A 22,062-nucleotide genomic window follows, 5' to 3' on the forward strand; every position below is an offset into this window, starting at 1 on the left:
TGTATGACCTCTAGGCGAGTGTACACACATCAGGACGAACGGACAACATTTTAAAAAAATCAATTTTTCGACATGTAGGAGCCACGAAAAGTGTAAATCCGTTGAAATCTCGAATTTGAAGTTTTTTTCACAATCGCCATACTATCTTCTATCATCGCTTGAGAGTAAAAAAATATCATATCATACTAGAAAAAATATATCGTATGCTCTTTCATGAAAAGATTTATAATATAGGATGGAAAGAAGTAGAATAATGCCGTATGGTACCCACATGAATTCTTTACGTATACTTTTCTCTTCTTTAATTCTTTTCTTCTTATTTCTGCCTCTTCGTCATTCGATGAAATATTTAGCGAAAAACAGCATGTGTTACTCTTTTTAATATACATTTCGATCTACTTTTTCAGGGCTATGTGATGATATTTTCAATATTTTCTGACAAACAGTGGCGTTCACAGAATTTCATCAAGAGAAGGAAAGTTCAAACTTCCAAGCTCCACATCGTTTCAGACTTTTGTAAATGCATCTTAAGAGGTCTAATCATTGCGAAATTAAAATACCGCTAATTTTATAGTAATTATGTGATATCTTCAAATAGATAAAAGATAATCGAAATGTGAAACAAAAGCGCCCTAGACAATATTGTTTTGCATGAATTACCCATTATCACGAGCAACCTAGTAGTTTTCCGTTTGCAGCCATTTTATAAACGCGAAAATAAATGCCGATTTTCTGAATGGCTGGAAATCGAAAGCAGATAAATGAGTCGTGACAACGTATCTCATGTAAAATAATATTGTCTAGCGAGATCTTGATCCGCTTTTCGATCTTTTATCTTTTATCTATTTGAAGATACCACATAATTACTGTAAAATAAGCGGTATTTTAATTTCGCCGTCATGGGGCCTCTTATTAGTAATTATTATTTTTCTCATATTTCGTTGAAGAGCCGGGGAGGGAAGGGGGGTTAAACGCCAGAAATCTCTTTTGTGAACGCACTTCTAGTAAGTGATTGGTTTTATATAAATTATGTAGTGTTCGTAGTACTATAATGTTAATTTTCTTTAAGAAATGGTTTCTTAGTATATTTCTTTAATTTTAATTTGCTTTACACAGATTTTTTTGTGCAATCAGTCTTTTCATTTCCTTTGTCTTTTGCTCCTGTATCGCTCCGCCCCATACATCTTCTTTTATCGAATTCTGATAAGGGTTAGGAAAAAAAAAGTTGATGAAGTTAGCTCGCTATAACAAGTTAATAACAATAATAATAAATACTAAGTCATCAACTATTACATTTAACTAGCTTTTACATTATATAACTATATAACAACAAGTTGTAGATTGCAGGTAAAAAGAATTCTTCTTCACACAATTTCGGCTTTCCGTTTACATATATTCTTATACTGATCTTAGCCCTGTAAATATTATAATCACTCGTTTTCAAAAACTATAGCTACTGCTGCTGCTGCTGCTGCTGCTGCTAATAATAATAATAATAATAATAATAATAATAATAATAATAATAATAATAATAATAATAATAATAATAATAATAATAATAATAATAATAGGAAAGAAGGAAGAAGAAAATTTTATTAAGCAACTTCTAAGTGACTACGTCGTTATAGTGGAGGCCAAGATGCTTATATCTGAAAGTATTAAACATTGTTGTAACTATTTTCATTTCTTCTTTTGTTATTACCATTATTCATTATTAGCACCGGGCAATTACTCTTTCAAAATAAATTAAAGTACACAGATAGGGATTTCTTTATCATATATGTAAACATGAGTTTATAACTTACACAGCGACTGGTTCTTTGAATTTCCCACACTGTTGAATTTGAAACATGAGATCTCCTCCATTTACGTACTCCATAACAAAATATAGCCTATCCTGTAAACAAAACAAAAAACAAAAATTATTTGTTTCTGTATTACACTTTAAATCATACTCATGTTGGTTTATACGATCGGAAAAAAGGAAATGATAAAAAGATATCGCAAATTACTTTGCTCCTATTATCATTACTTGTGTGATCATGAACACGCTCAGAAGTTCTACGAAAAAAAAGAATAGGACCTTCAATAAAAATAGGGACTGTACTATTTTGTCTGTTAGGTTTGGTATGTTACAAAACAAATTCTCATACATATCAAAGGAGTTAATGTTTCACGGTAAATGCACCACTACCTGCTCGTTAATGGAAGAGTTCAGAGTCAAGTTAAAGGAACTAGTAAATATATATTAAAATGCGTTGATTTTCTATCATCTTATAGATAAACTGAAAATCTAATATGTACTGGTAAATATTGCTGACTTTTATATTTCATAGAAAACTGGTATGTATTGCTAGTTTTTATATTTATAGAAGACCGGGAACTGTAACGTACAAGTCTTCGATAGTAACTTGAAGCTAATTTGTATCTCAATGTACGGCTTGTACCACTTTTTTTTTCTTTTTTTTTTTATCAGTTAAAGCACTATATATTACATAAGAGGAGAAAAAATGTGTGCAGTAATATACTTCTATATGAAAAATTTATTCCTATCTCGATAGCTGCAAAAGTAAGATGTCTTCCAAGTGTGACTGGTAATTAACCACTGCTTCCAGTTAGTATAACATATTTCTCAGTAAGTCTCGCCTCGTCTGTTAACCCTCGTAGGACCACGTGTAAGTGTACTTCCTTGCGGACTAAGGAAAGTTTTAAAATGTCCACTGAAAACATCCATCGGAAACAAGAGTCTTCTTAAGCATGACATTTATTTAACTTGAGAAGTATACACTGTCAGTTACTGTTTTAACTACCGTATTTGTTTGATTTATTTTTCAGAAAGCATAAAATACAACATTCGTTGCGTATTTTCAGGTATAAATTGCGAACCAGGACATTCTTTTGTTGTTAAAGCAACATGACGCCTTTCAAAACCTCAACAACAGCTAGGCAAAATAATATCACTTTACACTGCTAGCAGTAAACGTAACTGGAATCATATGTTTATTATTTATCAACACTGTTGCCAGTAAATAGCCAGAAAAATATGTTTTTTTTTAAATTCAAAGTAACTATTTGGATTCAGGGGAGGGAAGGTTTACTTTATACCTACAATGTATATTGTCTTGCCTTGCCTTGAGGTATATTGTATTATCTTTTTTTTCACTTTATTATTCGCTAAATATATATATATATATATATATATATATATATATATATATATATATATATATATATATATATATATATATATATATATATATATATATATATATATATATATATATATATATATATCTTCTCGACACAAACTGAAAAGCAAGAGTAGGAGTTCACATATATTTGAGAGTAAAAGACCTAAATTTCAAAAGTGTGAACTTTTCATAGCTCTCCTAATTCTGCTAGAATTACACTTCATTTTGAGATCAGAGTAAGGTGCAAAATACCATCGATTTGCCTGTGGATTTCACTACTATGACATATTATGAAAATACTGAAAGTTTTATTTTAAAGAGTAATTCTTGAGTTATTTTTGCTACGTTTGTAGTATGTATGTAGTGCTAGTGTCATGATCTATATAAATGCAAGTTCGCCATTTTCCCTTAATACTTACCATGGTCTGGAAACATGAGTGCAATTGTACTAAAAATGGAGGTTTTGCCGACAGAGCTAATACTCGTTTCTCCACCATCGTACATTCCACATCATCGTCCTGAATGATAATGTCTTTCTTCAAAATTTTGATAGCATACAGCTCATCGGTTCCTTTTCTTTCTGCCAGCATTACCTGTGAATTTATAGAAGCGTTTAAACATAATAAAAGAAACAAAATCATATTTCATGTGAAATACAGGAGTGTAAAGAGTGGTTTCAGATTTTTACTAAATTGCTTTTATTTTCTCCCTCTCACTCATCATAAGTACACCACTAAGTTTAGTAAACGTATCAAGTGCATAAAGAATATATTTTAGGTCAAGTACTCGCTTTTTTTTTCAATATTCAAAATGTTGATAAATTGATAACACTGGTCTACATCAATTTTGCTGACTGGAGGCTACCAGCTGTTCTTTAATAATTCGAGTGTGCTAAATCCAAAAATGAAATCCGTTTTTCTCTATCACGTCAGGTATTTTCACAAAATGAAATTTTATCTAATATTTCATGTATGCTTTAGAGCCATTAATCGTAACGTAGTTATACAAGATGTCACAAGATGGCAGCATATACACTGTTACGTTTAATTTTATCTTTACGAGTTATTGCGTAAGAATTAAAGAATATATTAAATAAAGTATAGGTAATTCAAAATCATTTTGAATTAAAATTGAAGAGGATATTACGTATGTAAAGGGTTGAAATAAGAGAGCACTCGCAGCCAGTGTTGAATTCAGACATTTTCACCTGGGGGGGAATATGAACTCCTCGGGGGCAGGGGAGTTTGGGTGAAGTAATTTCTACATTTTGTGATTGAAATTTTGAGAGTTTCTCCGGGGGGGAATAAATTTTCTTCGGGGGAGAAATTCCTCTCGGGCTACCTCCTGAATTCATCCCTGCTCGCAGCTGAATTTTTATGCAGGGTGACAAATTACGCTGCACTCTTTGTTTATGGAAAACACGGCGAGTTATCAGACTGCGAAAGAAGCAGGATTTTGTGGAACTTTTGCAAACATTTACTGATCTGGTTATTTCTAGTATTGGTGCACTGTGTTGGTGTAGTAAAATCTACAGGATTACAACTACTATAGTGTAGACTACATACATTCTGATCAAGTTGGTAGCCGTACCAAGTTTAAATAACGTGACATCTATTCGTAGAAAGTGCAAGAACGATCCGGATATATTTTGCTATATTTGTGGTTCTTTCACAACCACGAAACAACGAATTTCGGAATTTATACGAAAAGTGTATCATGTGTATTAAATTGGGCGACCAAGATAAACCATGGGCACCACATAAAGTATGCAGGACCTGTGTACAAAATCTCAGACTTGGAGCAAGGGTCGAAGAACAAGCCTTAGTTTTGGATGTGATGTGATTTTAGTTTAGCGTCCCGTTCAGCAGCGAGGCTATATGAGACGTGGACCTACTGATTAACGTGGAATCCGAACCACATGAGCTCCCGCCGGGAATCGAACCCGGGTCTCCCACGCCAAAGGCGCACACGCTAACCGCTTAGCCACGAAGGAGCTCCCTTAGTTTTGGAATCCCAATGGTGTGGCGAGAGCAGAAAGATCATGTAAATAATTGCTATTTCTGTATGGTAAATGTATCTGATATGAGCAGGAAATCTAAAGATACTATTCAGTATCCTGGTCTTTACTCTGCTCGAATACCTGTTCCTCACAGTAATGAAATTCCTATCCCTACATGCAGCACGTTTGCAAGTTCCAGTGATGATGACGATTTCTCTGTCAACCCAAATACAGAACGTAGTGACGAGGATTTTGTGGTGTCTGGTGAATGCAATTCATGCAAATCCTTCACTCAATCAGAATTAAATGATTTAACTCGCGACTTTGCTCTACCAAAAGCATCAGCAGAATTGCTGGGTTCAAGACTGAAAGAAAGGAATATGTTGCACCAGGAACAACTACCGTATATCGGGACAGAGAGAAGCATCTATTACAATATTTTCAAAAAGATGAAGAACTTGTGTATTGTTCAGATAACTTGTGTTGAAAAAAAGACTAATTGAAGCTTGATGCGAATGAATGGAGGTTCTTTATTGACTCTTCGAAGAGGAGTTTTAAGTGTGTATTGCTGCATAATGACAATAAGTTGGCATCCATTCCTGTTGGTCACTCCACACATTTGAAGGAAAGCTACCAAACATTGAAAATGCTCCTTGAGAAGATAAATTATGAGAATGATAGATGGCTTCTGTGTGGGGACCTCAAGGTAATGCCAATGTTACTGGGCCAACAAGCAGGTTTTACGAAATATCCTTGCTTTATTTGTTTATGGAAAAGCTGTGCAAGGAATGAACACTGGGTACGAAGATTGTGGCCTACCAGAGTAGATTTTGAAGTGGGAGTGAAAAACATTCAGAACGAACCGCTTGTTGACCCTAAAAAAGTGTACTCCCTCCACTACACATAAAGCTGGGATTAACGAAACAGTATGTAAAAGCTTTGAATCAGGATGGTGCTTGATTCAAATACATTTTCTCGAAATTTCCTATATTGACACATGAGAAAGTGAAAGCTGGTATTTTTGACGGCTCTCAGAAAAGGTTGCTAATGAAAGATAAAGAGTTCTTACAAACCATGAACCGCACAGAAAGAGATGCATGGGATGCTTTGTGTGCCGTTGTTTCAAACTTAATTGGAACTTTAAAGCGGGAGACTATGAGGAACTTGTTGACAAGTTGTTGGCCACATTTCAGAAGTTAGGAGTAAATACGAGTGCGAAGCTTCACTTCCTATACACCTATCTAGACTATTTTCCTTCCAATGTTGGTGCCATTAGTGAAGAACAGAGTGAACAATTTCACCAGGATATCAAAACCATGGGGAACCGGTACCACGGAAGTTGGAACGAAAACATGATACCGGACTATCGCTGGTGCTTGCAGCGTGACGTTCCGGAGGCCACTTACTCCAGAAATTCAAAGAAACGAAGATTTTTGCCTAAGTAGGTAGGCATATTGTGTTATTTTGTTGTGTGCATTTATCAGCTTGAGGTCGTAAATGAAATTAAAAAAATGTATTGGATTCGCTTAACTTTCTATCAAGTCTAAATTCATAATGACTAATAGGTTCGTAAAACTACTCCATACGTAATATTCTGGAACCATAAACATCATATTGCACATCAAATCGTATATATATATATATATATATATATATATATATATATATATATATATGTGTGTGTGTGTGTGTGTGTGTGTAGGTGGGTGTCAGTAACTTTATCGTAAATTGTTCCGTATTTATATTAATATTAAGGCAATAGTACAATATTTAATGTAAGTTTCTTACTAAGATATATGGAAGAAATAAAAAATTCTGTCAGTGAAAGTATGATCAGATTGTGTAAAATTCTGACGTGATAGGCAAAAACCAACTACACCACTAGAATCAGCGACCTCGATTTATTAAAAAACACGTCAAATACCTCAGTCAGCAGAAAAAAAAAGTTTTCATATGTAGACCAGTGTAATCAAGGAAAGTAAGATAGCATCAAGGATAATCTGAAATTACACTTTTTAAAAAATAATATATAATATATCTACACAAAGATGGCAAAATATATGTACATTTATACAGGCAAGTAAATTTTAACCTTAAAATATCTTCAGTTCATTCCTGAAAACGATATGTATACAGGATGTTTCATAACAACACCGACAATGTTTGGGAAGTGATTCCAGACACCAAAATAAGACAGAAAGTATAGACCAACCTGGGTGCACAAATGCTTCCTTTCAGAATTATGAAAAGCATAGAAAAATGAACTTAAAAGGTTCATAGCTCCAAAACTGTGGGACTTACCGTAGTCGGGTCAAGACTTCACTTAAGAACTAATATCCTATCCAAAAATCCATGTTTCAGAATCCTGCGGTACTTCCGCAACGATTTTTATAGAGGGAGTTTGGCTACGGGCATAATTTGAAGTACTCACCAACTACCTCTATAAAAATAGTTGCGGAAGTACCGCAGGATTCTGAAATATGGATATTTGGATAGGCCACATATTAGTTCCTAAGTGAATTCTAGACAAAACTACGGTAGATCCCATAGTTTTGGAACTAAAGTCTTTTAAACTTCATTTTTTTAATGTTTTTTAGCAGCCTATAACTCCGAAAGGAAGCCTCTGTGCACCCAGGTTGGTCTATACTTTTTGTCTTATCTTGATGTCAGGAATTACTTCCCAAACGTTGTCGGTGTTGTTTTAAAACACTCTGTACATATACTGTTAAATAGGGGCTTTTTAAGTAAGTCATTATCAACTTTTCTTAGTACATATATATATATATATATATATATATATATATATCAGTGTGACCAACAACCAGAGCGAAAAGCAGAAAATGGTCAAAAAGTGTCAGTGCGTACTACCATTTGATTCATAAGGTTGGAATTCGCTTTTCTGTATAAACGTACATATCATGTTTAGTCAACCTCGTGTAGATATCCAAGTGCTCTGTAATAAATTAGTTAATTTCTTACAGTTGTTTACTATTATTTTCTTTAATCATACATATAATACAGTACCTGAATTCAGTCAAACCATTTCTTACAATGCTTTTTAAGATTAGCAAAATATTTAAGAGCAAATACATTGAGTTAATATAAAGATAACGTAACACATTGTGTAATATCGAAATAAAATCTGACTTTTTCATAATAAAGATATACTTAAGAATACTGCAGAAACTAGAAAGCCTATTTTAATTTCAAATAATATAAATAAACCTGATTAACAAGACAGAAGTTGAAAATATTGAAGAAGAAAAAGAAGAAGAAAGAAACTCATAATATTGATCGTTCAACGTTTCTCTCCATGTAAATAAATAGTTTACAAATTCACGAAACATGCAATCTCGTATCATTATAACAATAGGTTTTTTCATCATAACACTCAAATCCTAACGATATTAATCTAATATATTTATTAAAAATTCATGACTATCATGTTTAAATATCTACAACAAATACATAAGCTTGTGAAAGGACAGACACTTCACTTTCTCTAAATCTTGGCATACTTTATAGACTTGTTTTAAATGAAACAATTCGTATTTTCGTAAAGCAGTTAATTATTATATAATATTAACTACTTTTGTAACACGAGATAGTAAAATTGATTGTTATTCTATTTTAATATCAAATTCCATATTATAAGTAACAGCTATATCATAAATGGCTTTTCATGGTACTGAAACAGTCTTCAGGTGATTTTGTAATATTTAAAGTATTAATATAACTTAGTAAGAATGTAAAATGTAATAAGTTAACAAGGATAATTCTGAAACAATTATTCCTCTTTCGACTAAGAATTGTCTCGTACCTAAAAGCAACATTAACAGAAATATTTGCTGTAAAACAAATCTTTAAGGACTTCGTAAAAAAAATCCTAGTAAAGCTCAGAGCTACAATCTAATACAAATTTATTTCCAAACAGTTTAAAATGAAAAAAAAAAATACTATTGTGATAACGGAATTTTGTAAAACATTTTTATCAGAATATGTCGAGAAACTATAAAAGTTCAACGTTAGCTGATATTTCGAGCTTACCACTGAAGGTATAAGTAGTTGATGTATGAGAAACTAATGTCCTACGTTCCAAAAGAACTTTGTGGAGACATAAGGGTTAATTGTAGATCATTAAACTATGGAAGTATGTACTGAAAAACATTTGGGAGCGTATAATGTATATAATCAGAAATTCTAATTAGGCAGAGAAAAAATGCAAATATAGAAAGTACAAATTTGTGTATGTTGGAGTATTCTGATTGCTTATGGTTCTAGATATAGTTTCAGAACTAAGGTTCTGTATACATACCTTACCAAAGCTACCCTTTCCTAAAACCATCAAGAAGTTGAAATCGGATGCGCGTATAACATCTTTTTTGCTCATGTTATGAGGAACTTCTTTATCCGTGACCAGCGGTGCCCTCTTTGTAATGGAAGTCTTCTGCAAGATAACACAAACTTTTATATATCAAAAATTTCTCGCTTGTTGCCGTTACACCACAGGCACAGAGAGACAATCAACGACGACTAGACGACGCAGGCGACATCTAGCTAGAAAAACTAAATATCTGCAGCTAAGATAGTCAGGAATAGGCGCACATCACATATTCTCAGCCGTTTGTTTCATTTCTTTAAAAGAACTCATTAAAACTAAAAACTAAAATATCCATGGTCTCAGCAGACTAATCTTGTTTGTTTTAAAATATACACACACACATCAAAAAGTTATTTTTTGACTGTATAATTACAGAATATATATATCACTAAAGAGTGGCATGCAGATCCATACAATCATTCGGTATGTTGTGAAATAACAGATTGGAAACTGGTTGGCATAACTGTAAGTTTGTAATGTTTAAAAGAACAAATTTATGCTGGTGGAAGCGTACTGAAAGATATGTGAAATTTTTCTATATTGTACCTCTCAAAAATTTTTGTATATGATATGAACATAAAATTATTTTTTTCCTTTACACCTATACTAAATAAAAGTATAATATTGTATAGGATATTATGATCAAGTCAAATTAGACTTATTGACTGGTAAAAATTACTGAAAAGTTATCTACAAAAGAATGCAAATTGATACTAACATTTATGATAGACACTATGTATGTACAGCATAATCTTTTGCGGTTTTTGAAAGTAAAATCTCTAATACTTTCAAATACAGAAAAGGGCTCTATCAACATCATTTTGGTATCTAATAAGAGCATATTGAAGATGCAAGTTTAAATTTTACGATGTATTACCTATCTCTTTCTTGTCTGTACATAGATGAGTATCATATTTATAGTTACAATATTTATAGTTACAAACTAATATGTCTTCCAGGAAGTAAACTATTCATAATTATTCTACCAATTGGTTCTATAACAATAATTTACTCAATTTTATATATATATATATATATATATATATATATATATATATATATATATATATATATATATATATATATATATATATAATAGTAAAACTTCAGTTGCGTGAACTGTCCAAGACTGTACAATTTTTGACTAACCAAAAATGTTTAGAAGTACATATAAAACAAATATATTTATTCTTCTAATAGATAAATGCTACTTCTCGGTCAATGAGTATTCGAACGATCAACTTCGATTTTTGCAGATTCAATTTCGAAAATGAAGATTTTATATAGCGCTTACAAAGGGTTAATATACTTTATATGAATATTAACGGATTTGTATCAAATACATGTGATCAAATGACAATAAGCGACAACTTTTTCGTGTAATCATCCCAAAGTTGATGGAGATCAGACAAATGAACAAAGAAGTTTATACTACCAAAGAGGAGTTTGCACTGACTACGGCTACCAGATCGAACATTAATTCTTTAAGCCCCTGCAACCATGAGGAAGCAGGCACACGGATGATGCTTCATTTTGCAGACGTCGACTCTTGTGGATATCGAAAGATACTCATTCGAACTGTGGACACAGATGTTGTGGTTTTGGCTATCAGTGTTTTCGACAAACTGACACTGAAGGACATGTTCGTTGCGTTGGACAAAGCTTCCGGTAAGTACAAAATGTCATTAATGAAGGATTTGATGTTATAAGGGTTGTTTTGGCGAAAGGTGGAATCGGTAAAATCGTATTCAGTTGGTACTGGATTCGGCATTAGCTGTCGGAATATACATTTTCACACTACCCACAAGGATAATTTCTTATTTACTGTACAATGAGGATTAGGTATGAAGTACCATTACTGCTACAAATATAGACTACCCACGAATAATCGCTTGGCCTTGTAAGCAAATATATATATATATAATGTCTATAAATGGAACTACTCATGCTGTTGTTCCCGGCGCGCTAGCACTTTCCTCAGCGCGAGAAAGTGTTTCTTAAATGCGCTCACACAGCTTCGTGAAATATATTTTATTTACTGCTAATCGAGAGATACTGAACGCTGTGCTTACTTAAGCATTGCAAACACCTAAGAAATGTGCTACTTCTTTATTCCAGATATCTAACACGAGAGAAATTTTAGAATCATTGGGGCCATCAAAGGCGGAAGCATTTCCGATGTTCCATGCATTTACGGAATGTGATACCACATCATCATTTTACGGAAGAGGCAAGGAAACGGCATCGGATATTTGAAACGCAGTACCAGAACTGGAGGTTTTACTGCATTGGTCAACGAAAATATAGATGAAGCGATTCCATCATTAGGAAAGTACGTTGTGCTACTACATAATAAGTCGTCAATTATAGATTCTGTAAATGAAGCAGGGAAGCATTTATTTACAAAGAAAAAAGAACGATTGAATCAATCCCACCTACACAAGACGCGCTGATTCAACACGTTCGCAGAGCATCTTATCAGTCTATGATTTGGGCTCAATGTTTAAGACAACTCCATGATCTTCTCCAACCAATTTCGTGGGGTTGGAAAGGAAATGAAGGCAAATTAACCCCGTAGTGGACCACGATCCCCATTGCTGCAGAGACCTGTTTGGAGTTGTTAAATGCGGTTGTAAGATGATATGCTCCGAGAATCGATGCAAATGCCAGAAGTCTTCATTGATCTGTACACCACTTTGCTACTGTGAAGTAGAATGCGAATGAACTGTTTCGATTACTTTTTAAAACTTGTTATTATATATATTATATGTATTAGATGGTATGGATGATTCTTCTATCAGCATGCGTCTTTCAGGAGGGATCCACAAAATCCCAATCAGTTTATTTTCAAATAAGATTCAAATGAAATTATTTTCAATATAATTAGCTTCATTCATTATAAGAACATTATATAAGCAAGTAACAGAGATGAACTATTACGATTTTCTTTATGAAAAACTGATAGTTTTACAAGAGAGTGCTAAGAATAATAATATACAGGAATCTGATTTATTATTATCCGTATCTAAAACTATATTCGATTCCAAAGAAAAATGTTATGTTCATTGAATGTTATTATGTTCAAAGACGAAACGGCCTATTTTGCGAATAATACATGACATAAGATTTTTAAATTGCACTTTCTACTTATTATTATTTTGTAGAAGTTTCAGATACAATCATAAGATCTATATTCAAAGCATAAGCCATACAATACGGAAAGAAAGAGGAAGGTGGTAGAATTCATACGTAAAAGTTCAACCCTGGCATCTGTTAGCTGGAATTGAGAAGAAAATCTAGTCGATATGGCTTGAGTTCAGGAACTTCCAATTACAAAGCAGAAAACGTAAACCGCTCATCTCGGAATAAAGAAAAGCAGTAAGTACAAAGTTAGCAAGCCCAAATAGACTGACGAAGGAAGACATTTGAAACTATTGTAACAAGTGCATCTCAGTATTTTGCCAGTTAATTCACATCATGATAATATCATGTTGTCAAAATATAATTAATGCTGAACATGTTTGCATATGTCAGCAATTAATCCGTTGAGGTATATTCCAATTCAATTAATGGAATTGATTTCATGAAAGGAGGATAATTTCCCATGTAGGATCGATCGGTCATTTACTGTTAATTTTGAATGTAAGCCTCTAGGCGTCGGATCTGGCACTTATTTGAAGTGATCTCTCAATAATCCACTGTTACAGAAGAGAATAAAAAAGTTCTTTTCCCATTATAAAACAGATCTATTTATAAATGACTATATATAAATGGACAAGTAAAATAATAATAACAATCTTTTCTCATTTTTTAATAAAAAAGTATACGTGTATATAGTATAGCTATAAACAATCTTATATTATTCAATAATGTAAGTTTTGCTTTATCCTTCGTTATCCAGATAAAGGTGATTTGTCATTAGAAACTATATCGGTAAGATTAGATATATTTACAAGTGCATTCGGAAAGTAACTTCCGATTAATCATTGTGCGTGAAGTTGGGGGGGGAGGGGGGGAGTGCTACTATCTTGCACAGACGTGCTCGGTAGATCAGTCTGCATTCAGACGTGGTAGAGTAAAGGTTGTCTGATCATTGGTTTCACTTTTGTAGCGCCTCAAAATGTGTGCTGCAATAGAAAACTTCGCCAAGCGCAAGGTGGGAGCTGTTATAAGTTTTTTTTTTTCCCCTCAAGGCAAAGCACTATTCGGCACCAGCTATTTCTCGGGAACCCGTTATGAAGAAGAAGGAAAATCATTGCTAAACAAGATTGTAACCAGTGATGAAACCTTTATAAAGTACGTGAATCCTAAGACTAAAGAGCAGTCACTTAAAAAAAAAAAAAAAAAAAAAAAAAAAAAAAAAAATCTGGTTGGAAACTCATGGCAATCATGTTTTGGGATGTTAAAAGAGTGTTGCTGGTTCAAGTTTGGATCCAAGCAAGGAGTGGCTTGAATCTCAACGCTTTGGTAATGATGAGCTGAAAGATGCAGTCACAGGCTGGCTTAAGGTATAGGCGAGAGATTTTTATGCTAATGGAATTTCTAAGGTGCTTGAATGTTTATGGAAACTATGTTGAAAAATAGAGCAAACAAGTAGTTTTCAGGTGTATGTAAAAATTCTTGTTTACATAGGTGTTTCTTTATTAGCCAAGCGGATATTACTTTCCGAACGGTCCTCGTAAATATATGCATTAGATAGGTAAATAAGTAAGTAGAATTAGAGATTACTCAAAACTAATACCTAAAACTAAATTAATATACTCAATTATACATGTTCTGCAAGCCACTCATATTGGATTTTTATTACTAGAACTGCTCTCGTATTTTCATACTATTAATTCAGTATTTGTGTTGGTGGTTCACTCATAGTAGTGAATGTGAACAGCAGTGTACGTTTTCACAGCACACTAGTGACAGTGCTATTATATTTAATATATACTCTTTGATGTGTGGAGAGTGTAGATCCATGCACAATTGATTTATTTGTACTAATTTACGCTATAATCCTACAGGTGCTTGTATTTTACTGTATTGTATATACGTGATCGATATAATTGCTGCAAGAAATACGCATGTTCTAGAAGATATTGTGACAGTTTATGCATACGTGTTTAGTAATTTAAATTAATAATATTATTGTGTTTCTTTGTTTATTCTATTAGAATTTGCATTGTATGGATCTTTTCTACGTTAATATTCACCTTCTTCAGTTAAAACGTATTCAAGCAAAAAATAACCACATGCTAAATATTGAAATTGCTTTAGCCATGCAGATTATAATTTCGTGCTCTTATTTGTTGCGTACAGCACAATATAACCGAACTTAGTTGTTAATTTAAATTCATTAAAGTATTAAAATATTTCAAAAATTGAAGAAGAAAAAGAAAAAAATCACGTTATTTAAATTTAGGTTATACAATGGAAATAATGTTTATAAACTGTAACGATTGGAAATTCAATCTCTCTACTAATGATTTTTCTTAAACTTTTATAATACATAATTATTTCTGCTTGATCATTATTCAAATATTAGCAGAATTCTTATTTATATGCACGTTTATAAATTACTTTTCCGATAGAATATTGAATGTGGAAATGTACTTAAATCTTGATATGAACAATTACTTGACAGCAGATACCAAAATAAAATTAAATCTCCCATCAAATGAAACTTTCAACAGAAAGATTTTAAACATAAATACATTTTTTAAAATTTTTATTGGTCAGGAAGGCTACTAATAATCAAAACAACATATAATCAATGACACTACTAACAACAGTAGAAATTCAAAAGGATAAAATTTTAGCACTTTGCTAAATGGAATCTAAAACCTTCATAGAAAGGAAATGTTTGTGCTAGAAGAACGAGTTGTATATGGAGAAGAAAATCAGATATACTAGCTATTTTCGAGAAAATGGTATCTCTACGTTCAAAAAAGCAAAGAATAAAGATATACATAAGATGCAGAAGGAGCATATTCATAAATTTTAAAATACGTTATGAGTAAATGAATATTCATGATTACAAGAAGCAAAAGATTTTCTGGACAAAAAATTCTCAAACTAATTAATAGACAATAGGCTATATGAGTCGTTCAGTTCCAAAAACGGCTCCTGTACATTTACAGAAAATCCCAGAAAACCGAGGAAAACTGTAGGATCGATGTGTTTTGTAGAACTGGAAATATTTAAGGATGTTCAGGTTTTTCACATGAACACATTGAAATATTCCCAGTTCTACAAAGCATGCAGGACAAGAGACTTTGTGAAACTGGATGACTCATATGGTATGTCGTAATTTCAAATTCTACCTTATATTCGAAACTTCCGAATTATTTTATTAGAGACTTATAAAAAATTCAATTATATTGTCAGAAAGTTTGACAATTATTTATATGCTGGATCAAAGTTGTGAAATTCTACTGAAAATTTATAATTATTGGGGAAAATACGATCCAAGATGAAGATTTGAAGAAAATTTATAATTCTACTGTAGATTAATACGATTATGAAGTGTATATTATTTCCTTTAGTTAGTAGGAAGAGTCTGCAGAAAACACTTTTCTTTTTAAGAATTTGATTTATGTTTTAAATCTCAGAGAAAAAGGATATTATAACATGATATTGAATGAAGAAAATATAGTTTAACAATTTTAGAACATTTTGAGTCACGTATTGGACAGGCACATCGTTCATTTTTATACACACATTTATGTAAATAACTGTATTTATCTTGAGAAAGTTAAGCCGTTACATTATGCTGTACGCAACAAATTTTCCATGCTTTTTCATCTACTACCCTAATGAAAATATTTACTTATGCGCACCATGTGTCTTACTTGACTTTTGCTAAGTATTGTGGTTCCCTCGAGTATGTCAAGAAAAGAGGGGAATTAATATTAAGTTATGACATATTACGAGATTAGTTAATTTATACAAAACACACAGAACATAAAAAATTATATATTGTTGTTTATATCATATACATATATGTAATTATTTGATTTACTTATAGATTAGAAGAAGAAATATAACAACAGAATCACTTGTAATAAGGATAATTATTAATATTTCATTTATACGATGTAAATTAGTTAGCTAAAATTTAAAAAGAAAGTACTAGAATTATATAAGTTCTGAAGTTTTTGGAAGAACTAGTGAAATTTAAATACTAAACAAGAAAGAAATATGCAAAATCACATACCAATACATACAATCAAATTTTTATATCAAATCGTATAATAATACACATATTTATGATTGTACTGAAAATGTGTTGCATATTTGTAGTTATCAGACACCAATCAATAATCCCTCTGATGGTTATTACAGCACAAGATCCAAAAGTGCATAGACAAACTTAGAACATATATACATGTGAAACTGAACGTAGTTAGTCTGCAATTTTTGAAGGAAGTGAAAGAAGTCCATGTTTACGTAATCATCATTGTAAATTATTTTATTCAGACGTTATTGTTACCAAAAGATATCGTGTCAAGGGTGTACACTAATTTTCATCCTGTTGAACAATCACGTATAGAAACTGATTTACCTTATCAGTTATTAATATATATCGGATGTTCTAAAAGTGGCGACCACGAATTACAAAACACTATTTTACAAGCCAATATATATATATACTTTTCGGATCCTCGTCTAGACACGCGAATTGCACTATGTAGCAACGTCACAGATAAAGAACCATAGATTAGATGTACCAATCCATCAAATAATTACATCGATTGTTGCCAAATGACAGTTAAAGTCAATAGACGTTGATACTAACACCACTTATTACCTTAACAATCGATGTAACTGCTTAATGGATTTATAGAGCAATACTAATGGTTCCAAGTTAATATGCGATGTTACCACATAGTGAAATTTCTGATTCCCCATAGCGGTTGAAGGTGGTCCCGGAGAGCATTCCATCATATAACATTTTCGCTTTATTTTGACCTGTAGAATAGTTCTCTGTGGGCACCATTTTTAGAACACCCGATATATATATATATTATATATATATATATATATATATATATATATATATATATATATATATATATATATATTTCAAGTACCGAAAAATTTCCTTTCCTTTTCAGAGTAATATCAGTGTATTCGTGATTACATATGGTATGTTTTTGCCAGTTCGAAAAATATTTAAATAAATTTTATTTCGAAATAAAATTACGGAAACAGAGTTTTTAAAAAATGTTCTTTATTTTATTCGTTAGAATAATGTTCACCACAAACTTAAATCAATAATAATAAAAAAAAAGAATGCTTAGAACCAGTCCTACAATATTCTGACAATTTTTTTTTTATTATTACATTAACTTACAGACAAAACTAAGAAAAGATTTATATCCGATAAATTTATCTATTTCTACCTGACGACGACAGAACACCTTCCTACCTTTTAGCCCTCTACTTAGCTTGTCAAAAACTTACCAGAAAATCGTAGAACTGGATCTGAAGATTAGAGTTCTTGATATATCATGTTTAGTTTACTTAAGTACTTATCAATAATTTCTGGAGGTAAACTAATGGAAGATGATATTTCACTTCCCTTGAGAAAATTGTTTTGATGATATCTTCATGTTCATCTCTTTGATTATCTTGAAAGTAGGAAAAATCATGTATACTACTAGTAAAGATATTAGAGGTATGACATTGATATTTTAAAATACTGAATAATAGTAAATGTCTGCGCTGTCATCAAATCTGTACAATTTGTTTTCATATCTGCTGCTGTCATTCAATCATGGAAATACATTCATAAAAGTATCCTATAATGCAGTTTGGAATTAGAGTTAAAGGACTTATCCGGTTGTAATGATGTGAACAGATTTCGGGGGAGATGGCTGAAATTAGGCTCAAATGTAGAAGAGACTATGTTGATTTTATATTCCGAAAGCAAAATGTCCTACAATGGATGGAACATAGTAAAAATTTACGGAACATGAAAATTAAAGTCAATGGAAAATCAACGGAAAAAACGAAGTAGTCTATATATCTCAAAAACTATAATAAGGAGATGGTTAATTGAAAGCTTATTGCAAAGACACAATGAAAAGATTAAAAACGATCCATAGCACGTAAGGTAAATATGGATAGAACAATGCCAAAAGTCTAGTTGTTTCAGTGAAATCAATAATAATAATAATAATAATAATAATAATAATAATAATAATAATAATAATAATAATAATAATAATAATAATAATAATAATAAAGTACAGGCATCTTCTGCGAATTACCCAGGGCGACCCACGCGGAGGTTACGTGCTTGAAATATCTCACATCTGGATTTGGAATCTCCAGACTCGATGTAGCACACAACGTGACTTCTGACCTGATCACTTAACACGATCTGGTCCTTATGGCAAACTGGATAGGCCTTTTACATGGATACTGCATTATGATTGCATTATCCCTTGGGCAACAAAAATTTTGCTGGTTCTATATCGTGCAATAGAAGCAAGAAGAAATAAGTGAATGAATAGCAATGGCGTAAGCAAATTCTGTCAGCGGACACTTTGTTGTTTTCGAGTTCCCTTCCAAAAGAGGTACAAGTCTACTGCCGCCCATTTTTAGACTTTTGTGCCACATGTATCATTTAAAATGTATCTGCATACTTTAAATCAAAAGGTCTAATCTAATACACTTGATTATCTATCTATCTATCATAATCTCCACTTCTGCACTACAAATTAATAAAGCTGTAAATGAAACCAATAAAAGATGATACCTATAAAACAAAAAAGAAACGCACACATAAATAGCTTCCTACTGAAAGAATAACATTAGTAACATACAAGTTTAAATGCGTATCGGCTCAAAAAGTTTAGGTCGTTCATTAAAAATATGCATTTTGGGAACAAGGCTTCCTCCCCGTCGAAAATATTCAAAAAATATACTTATAGATTTGGAATTACAAAAATAATAGTTTACTTGGAACATTTCAATTATTAACACATTATTTGTCAGTAAAGCAGGTTAAGAAGAGGTAGACAGGCAAAATCCTATAGTTTAAAACTTATCTGCGACCTGTATCTTGGAAAATGAATATTACATATAAGTAATATGTTTTCGACACAAAAATCAATTGACTGTCAGTATGCCTCTAGATATTTATCTTAATAGTTTCGCATTCGAAGTGTGTGAAACGACGCTGAGCGAATTTGGTTGATTTACAGCAGTGGTTCCTAATCTTGTTTACCTGGAGTACCGCTTCGTAAATTCTCCATACTTCGCACCACCTTCCTTGCTGCCCGCTCGTTTATATGACCCTTTTTGTGATTTCAGATGCAGTATTCAATTCTCCAATTTTCAATAATAATAATAATAATAATAATAATAATAATAATAATAATAATAATAATAATAATAATAATAATAATAATAATAATAATAATAATAATAATTATTATTTTTATTATTATTATTATTATTATTATTATTATTATTATTATTATTATTATTATTATTATTATTAAATAAATCTTATCATAATGTATTTTGTCAGATATATTTTACGCTTTTTTTTTTTTTTTTTTTGCATAAGCGTGAAACAAAACATCACAGCACGCTTTATTCCGAACACAAGGAACTGTGGATCCTACGGTCCTTAACACTTCCGACTTCCCGCTGAAGCACTCCGGGTTCATTACTGTGAAAATTTATCCTTTGCCTACTTTGAACCCACCTTGAAATCAGAGCATATTTAAGAATTATGTTGGGAATTATGCCCTGAAGGGAATCTTACTCACATTGAAAAAAATATGCATTTTTGGATTGGCTATGTGTGACTTCTCTTTACGCTGATATGAACCGTGACTGCACGTTTTCTTGAATTCAAAATAGCACATGTTGAAATTTAGCTTTTCGGCGATTTTTGAACAGTGTACTATGCACTTTCACTCACATGTCCATATGAACTTTTTTCTCTTATTTTGATGTGAGGACTCACCTCTTACAATTTGTTGGTATAGGTCATTAATACCCTGTATAAACTGTCATTCCACAAGTTTATTTAATTCAAAGAGAATATTACTCAGAAGTATATTGACAGTGAGATAATCTATAAGGAGTAAATTAAGTTTTAGGATTTAGGTTTCTGGGCTTTCGACATCTGTAGTAATTTAGCCTGTTACGTATGAGGGATGATATCTCTCGGCGAGCACACTATCCGGGGAAAGGTAACGAAGAAAGGATTGGGGAAGGAAGCGGCCTGGGACCTATAAGTTAGGTACCATCCCGGCATTTGCCTGATGTGAATGAGGAAAACCTCCCTCAGGATGGCTGCCCTGAAAAAGCTTTTTACACTTTTCCGGCCCCCACCGGGAATCGAACCCGGGACCGCTCGAGAACGTTAGCGACTGATGAGTAAATTAACCAATGAAAGCTCTTTTTTGCAATCACAGTGTTTTTGTTTGCATCTAGTTTAATAGTTAAAAGGAATTGAGTTTGTTTATTTTCTTTCATTTTAATTGGAAATATGAGTGCAACAGTTTCTGTAATAGTGGTAAATCAATTCATGTAAATTGAGAACATTGACGATAAACAAAAATGTAATGGTCAATAAAAGGTTCTTTTTAATAGACACTACAATCAGAGAAGAGAATAATCAGATAAATCAATTTTCTCGTGTGTCCTTCCATTGAGCTCGTAATACGACCTGATCAAAGGAGAGCAAGTACCGGTATTTTGTTGTACAGTTCGTGGTCTACTGAACACTAATTTGAAATTACATAAGAGTAATTTTGTTTCATCAATAAATTTAACCCTTTTTGTACAAGTAACAACATGTACTTTTTTCGAAACGTTTCTTTTTCAGTTATATAGTTCAGCACCACTCCGAAAGAAATTAGTCCTATTTTATTCATATATATATATATATATATATATATATATATATATATATATATATATATATATATATATATATATATATATATATATATAATTTATTTTATTCATATTATACAATTTATTTTAATTGAAACTAGGTTCTACTTTGGCGTAAGTTATACGACAGGTTAAGTAATTGGCAACAAAATATAGTATAAATTAGGAAAATAATTTAAAACTTTTTTTTTTCTTTTCATTTTGAAGTCGACACGTCAAGTTCTTCTCGTACGGTCTATCTAGGTAGGCCCGCACTCAGAAATTTGTGTTGGGAGGGTCCCACTACTGCAAGCCACCAATTACATGTAGTATTAAATTGGTATTACTCTGCACTAGAAAAGACGATAAGTAATTGTAAAATACGTCCACCTATATTTAAAAATAAATAAATAAATAAAAATTATATAACTATATTTTTATTCGAGAAAGAGTACGGATGAAGTGTAATATCAAATTTTCATGCTACATGAATCATTTTCCAGTTGAACAAGTATAGTTTTATAGAGAAAATGTGCAAATGTATGTTGAGTTAGGAAGTTTTTTTTTTTGGGGGGGGGGGAGTCCGAACCCGGTGAACC

The 22,062-nt window shown here is 32.0% G+C and overlaps 1 protein-coding gene across 3 annotated transcripts in view; it reads right to left on the minus strand.

Moving 5' to 3' along the window:
- Pkc53E (Protein C kinase 53E) overlaps window positions 1–22,062 on the minus strand; it is a 1,159,983-nt gene that overhangs the window by 117,872 nt on the left and 1,020,049 nt on the right. For all 3 annotated transcript variants that reach the window (XM_081751140.1, XM_081751138.1, XM_081751141.1), the window contains exons 8-10: window positions 9,506–9,637; window positions 3,611–3,784; window positions 1,806–1,897 (exon numbers count right to left, since the gene is read on the minus strand). In XM_081751140.1, the coding sequence (XP_081607266.1) occupies window positions 1,806–1,897; window positions 3,611–3,784; window positions 9,506–9,637 (398 nt within the window). The remainder of the gene's footprint in view (window positions 1–1,805; window positions 1,898–3,610; window positions 3,785–9,505; window positions 9,638–22,062) is intronic.

Source organism: Thermobia domestica, chromosome 3, assembly GCF_964235325.1.
Source record: "Thermobia domestica chromosome 3, izTheDome1.hap1.1, whole genome shotgun sequence".
Taxonomy (NCBI): Eukaryota; Metazoa; Arthropoda; class Insecta; order Zygentoma; family Lepismatidae; genus Thermobia; species Thermobia domestica.